This window comes from Gastrolobium bilobum, unplaced genomic scaffold (genome assembly GCF_033153095.1).
Source record: "Gastrolobium bilobum isolate Gb01-03AN ecotype WA unplaced genomic scaffold, APGP_CSIRO_Gbil_v1 utg31796, whole genome shotgun sequence".
NCBI lineage: Eukaryota > Viridiplantae > Streptophyta > Magnoliopsida > Fabales > Fabaceae > Gastrolobium > Gastrolobium bilobum.
Genome location: NW_026898399.1, coordinates 292,966 through 298,019, shown reverse-complemented (window position 1 = coordinate 298,019; position 5,054 = coordinate 292,966). Strand labels below are relative to the sequence as shown.

General features: G+C 37.2%; 1 protein-coding gene across 1 annotated transcript; it reads right to left on the bottom strand.

The window, feature by feature from the left end:
• Window positions 1–1,927: 1,927 nt before the first annotated feature.
• LOC133315755 (proton pump-interactor 1-like) lies at window positions 1,928–4,751 on the bottom strand. The gene is made up of 6 exons (XM_061517420.1): window positions 4,705–4,751; window positions 4,429–4,608; window positions 4,078–4,281; window positions 3,252–3,350; window positions 2,536–3,138; window positions 1,928–2,448 (listed from the first exon to the last, which is right to left on the bottom strand). The coding sequence occupies exons 2-6, from the start codon at window positions 4,597–4,599 to the stop codon at window positions 2,098–2,100; spliced, it is 1,428 nt and encodes a 475-aa protein (XP_061373404.1). The 5' UTR covers window positions 4,600–4,608; window positions 4,705–4,751; the 3' UTR covers window positions 1,928–2,097.
• Window positions 4,752–5,054: the final 303 nt, after the last annotated feature.

Here is a 5,054-nt window from a genome sequence, read left to right as displayed (position 1 = left end):
GGTCGGGTTGGGTTGGATTTTCTGGCTCATTTTTTTTCGAGCCAACCCTAACCTAGCTCATTTTTTTGGGTTGCATGCGAGTTGGGCCGGGTCAAGCCGGGTTGGCCCGTTTTGCAACCCTAATCCGGAGTATCAAACAGTTCAGTCAAGCTTTTTACAAGGCCCGAGCTCTTCTCAAGGCCCAGATCCAATGGAAATTGAGTTGGTTTTTGACCTAATTACAGAAACCAAAAACCCTGAAGACAATATGATCTGGCAAGATCCGAATGCTGATGTCATGGCAGAAATAATTGAAGAAAAAGCCAAATCTGACAAGCCATGGTGGAAAGATATGTATGGTGATATCCACTCAGAAGAAAGAATGGCTCTAAATCTGTCCATTAGTACCATCACTACTGATAATGAGCCACCTCATCAGACACGTGTATGGTTGTAATATAAAGTGTATACCCAATAATTCAAATTTTTGAAAAGTTGTTTGTCATTTGTATTATTATGTCTGATGAGGTGTCTTCTGTTAAATTATTATATTTTTTGTTATTATCGTTTCCTTGCCTATAAAAGGAAACTTCAGTGTTTGTATTGGCAGAATGAGTTTGCAAGAAATAAAGTCTGTGTATTATATCCTTACGAGTTTCTAAAAGTTCTTTCTTTTCTCCGAAAACAGAGTATAATGTTGTTACTATAATTGCTAATCTCTAGATCAGAAAGCTAGTATGCTCTGCACTTGTCATGCAAAAGGATCTTGTGTATCAGGAAACGGACTGTGAAATGATCCAGTATTACGGTCCTCTCATCATTAAGGATTCATGGATGATAGTCTCCGGGAAAAAAGCTAAGAGGTGCCGTGATATGCTCAAGCAAAAAGTAGGGGTGTTCATCATCTGATCCAAACCGATTCAAACCGCGGTAACCGAACCGAAAAACCGATAACCGAATAAATCGAAAACCGAAAAACCAAAAACCGAAAAAAAAAAAACCGCAAATTTTAATTGGATTGGATCGATTTTTGGATGGGTTGATGAAAATCGATCCAATCCAAACCGATCCAATATATTAATTTTCCTCTACCTACTTGGGTCTTTCCCTAATCATAGCCTAAAAATTTCTAAACCCAAGACCCATTAACCCATCATCTAAACCCAAGAAAAATTCTAGTTACATCTCATCAACGAAATTTTATCTTTGTAGAACTTCATATCTCTTTGCAAAAATAAATAAATTAGATTACAATTTACTAATGCTTTTTTATTTCAATTTTTTTTTACAAAGCCAATATATACAAAAGATGTTATTTGCACAATAATCATGAAATAAATTTTAGAATTTTCAAAAAATCAAAAACCGATCCAATCCAAACCGAAAAAAATTGGATTGGATCGATCGGATTTGGAAAAAAAATCCAAACCGAATGGATGATTATATGATCAAACCGAAAGAATTGGAACAAATGATTTTTTTCTTCCAAAATCGATCTAATCCAGACTCCAAACACCCCTAGTAAAAATATGACTAGTCCATGATTTCTTAAGGATTGTGAACATATATTACATGATCAAACCCTTAACTCCGTCAAAATGTAAAAATTTTCATTTGTTGCTGACCAAGTTTGCGTCTTCTTCTGTGCTTAGCTTGAATGTTAAAGGGATTTGGTGAACTTTTCATTCTAGCAACTCCAATTTGTTTTTTTATAAAGAATAAAACAAAAATAATTTTTTTATCCCAATAAAAATAAAGTGTTAACATAAAGTAGCTTCAAACGTAGTAATTGAAAAGTAGCCACGATAGAAAGAAGAAAAATAAATAATAAAACCGACAGTGAATATAAAATAGGCACAATCACAATAATTTATTGTCATAATTAGAGGCAGAAGCACTCAGCAGCAGCTAAATTCACATCAAATCCCAGAAAAACACCTTGGTTTGAAGAAAATAATATTCATGACTAGATACGAAAAACTAGGTGGAAAGAATTTTAAGGGCACCAAAGAATTGTTTCTATACGTATGTATATAATAAATATGTAAGGGTAACTCGCATTCCCCGACAAACACCAGTGTTTGCCTAGTTTCAAAGCAAATGTTCTTTGAAGTGCACTCAGAAACCAAAGCGTGGCAGGGAAGATCTCAGAGAGCTGCTATTTCCCACAAAAAGCATGACAACAGCAACAAGAACTGCAATTAGAACCCACATCCATGGTTGAATTCGTCTCCTCCCCCGGTTGCGGAGAGGCATCGGCAAGGAAGATTTTATCTTGGTCAGCCTCGTGAAATGAGATGGTTTCTGCGGCCTTCTTGTTATCTCAGCTGGTTTCTCACTCTGATCACATTCTTCTGTAATTGTTGTTTGAGTTTCTAAGCTAGGAGCACATTCTTGTTGTGTATTGTCTGCAGTGTCAGCAGAAGCTGAAGTTCTTCTTTCCTTCTTCTTTGCTCTCTTCTCCCTCTTCTGCACCAAACATGAATGATTATATAGTTAGCTGAAGAACAACAGATAAATAGCTAAGAGTCTATATAATAATATATATGCGATTACCTTCTCTCTCTCCTCAGCTTCTTTTTGTGCCTTTAAGGCAGCCCTTTGTATAGCCTTCTCTGCATTACGCTTTTTCCTTTCCATTGCCTCCTTAGCTTTCTCAATCTCCTCTAGCCTCCGCATTTCCTTCAACTTTGCTGCTTCCTCTTCCTTCCTCGCCTTTTCGGCCTTTAAGATCAGCTCCTCTTCCTCCTTTGTCCTCACAGGTTCTTCTCTCGTATCTTCATCAGACTCATCCCCCCAACGCGCAACCATTGGCTTCTCCAAGGGAGCAGGTTTTGCAGGCTTTTTAGCTTTAGTTGTTTGACTTATTTCAGTTCTTTGAACCACGTCCTTTGAAACGGGCTCATTCTTTATATTAACAGATTCTGTTGATATTGACTTCTTTTCTTGTTCCAGAGTTGACTGCGACACCACGGCTAAAGAATTATTTCTGGAAGCTCTTTCAGCGAAGGCATTAGGAATTACAGGTGGCTCTTCATCCTGACCAAGTGATCGGCCATCCAGGGTTTGCAGTCTCCACAGTGTGCTCCTGGTGTTGCACCGGGCATAGTCCCTTCTGAACTCATCGTTTTTTCCCCACAGCTCCCGTATTCGCTCAGCCTAAATTTGCTTAACTGGTAAGTGCATAATTCAAGTTCATTTGCCTAATAAGTAAGAGTGCAAGAAAAAAAGAAGATAATCTCTCCACTTGTTCCAAGTGGTAAAAGTTTCACCTCATCAACACAGATGCGTTGCAGTTCCTCTCTCTTCCCTTTTGCTGCTAGTTCCTGCGCTTTCTTTGCAGCATTTTTGTATTCCCAAAAATATTTGCTCTGCAGCACGGTGAACAATGATAGGCTCAGTAATTTGTGATTAGCATTTGCAATTACCTTAAATGAGTCTTAATGTTTTGCTTCCAGAAAAGAAGAAATTAACCAAGTATAATTAAAAATACATCATCCTGCAGAACAACCAAGTTGAGCCAATAACATTTTAGGAAAAGTAAAACTTACAAAAGTTGGGCTGACAACAGAGATGTGTATGCCTACCAAGATTAGTTTCTAGACACTACAATCGGAGTAGTGAGTTTCCATAGATAATATGCTACTCTTGAAAACAAGATAAATTAATTGCCCAAACAGGGCCTAAGTATTAAATCCACAAAGGTGGGTGCCATCTGCTGCGCAATTTAATAGCAAACTACACAGGAACATATTGCTTGGGTTCTAGCAAGAATACAGACGTCCCCTCAAATGTACGGTTATTACTTTATGGTTTTAACTTTCTTCGGTGTGTTTTAGTGAGCAACTGGATTGCTATAAGCTGATATTGGAACTCGTAAAGAATTACCCCTAAATTAGAAAGCAGCATTAAATGAATCTATTGTCTACCCTCGTTGTGAATAAGCAGCTCCCATGCGTAAATAATTAAAGCAATACAATCAAAGGATCAGTTTCTCTCTGTTCTTATCAAAAGGGTATACCTTTCATTCAAATGTTTTTTCAAAGAGAAAATATGAAAAAGAAAAGGAATGAAAGGGAAAGGAAAGAAAGATCATACCTTCTCGTGCAATTGTTTTTTCAAAGCATGTAACTTAGCATATGTCTCTTGACGAATGTCATCAGCAGCCCTATACCGAGCTAGCACCTCACTCATTTTATTGTTTTCATCATCACTTTTCTTCCTTGCAGCTTTAGTTGCTGCTTCAGACTTCTGAACATTATTTTTAAGCAATTCCATTTCCTTCTTCAAAAGCTGTAAATGCTGAAAATATTGAAATAATGATATATCATGTCAAAGACATCAGAAACCTCCTAAAAATAAGTTTTGATATCAATGGTCGCGAAGCTGGGAGATGCAATCAGGTAGTTAACTTAGGACATATAATAAAGAGCAACCTCACTATGGTACCTTAGAGTGCTCTCCAATACTGTCTTTGTTATCTAGAGATTGCTGTGATTGATCCTGCTTTCCCATATTAGAAGACAGCTCCTCACGATTCTGCTTCAATTGTTTGATTTGGCGTATCAATTGCTTTTCTTCCTTTAGATCCAGAGTTTCATGCTGGATCTTGTGTTCCATGTTTCTTATCTGCCAATTAAATCGCATATCTAACTAAGTAAACAACAAAACAGACAGAAGAATCATATCCTTATACATATCTCCCGAAGAAAATTGAAGGCATACCTGGCCATCTATATCGCCAACAGAAATTATGTTGTTTAACCTGCTCACTGTGGATTGAACTGAATCGATTTCCTGCCGTTTGGATCTGAGTAAGTCCCGAGCAGCTCTCTCTGCTGATTTTGCAGCTCTAAATTCTTCAGTGCACTCCTTACAACGAGCCTGATCATAGTATCATTCAAAATAATTATATATCAATATTGGTCTCAAAATAATTATCTAATATCAATATTGCCATCAAAATAATAAAGTATGGCACTGATTGCTGACCTTTATAGTCTGAATCTCACTTCGAATTGCATCTCGAATTTTAGTCTTCTCATCTACTTGGCGAAAAGCATTATTTATCTCCT

Excerpts from the sequence above, each read along its gene's own strand:
- LOC133315755 (XM_061517420.1), bottom strand. The coding sequence starts at position 4,599 with ATGGAACACAAGATCCAGCATGAAACTCTGGATCTAAAGGAAGAAAAG. Across the intron at positions 3,351-4,077 it reads AAAAACAATTGCACGAGAAG|AGCAAATATTTTTGGGAATA; the intron begins GTATGATCTTTC and ends ACCGTGCTGCAG. Across the intron at positions 2,449-2,535 it reads AAGCTGAGGAGAGAGAGAAG|AAGAGGGAGAAGAGAGCAAA; the intron begins GTAATCGCATAT and ends TGTTTGGTGCAG.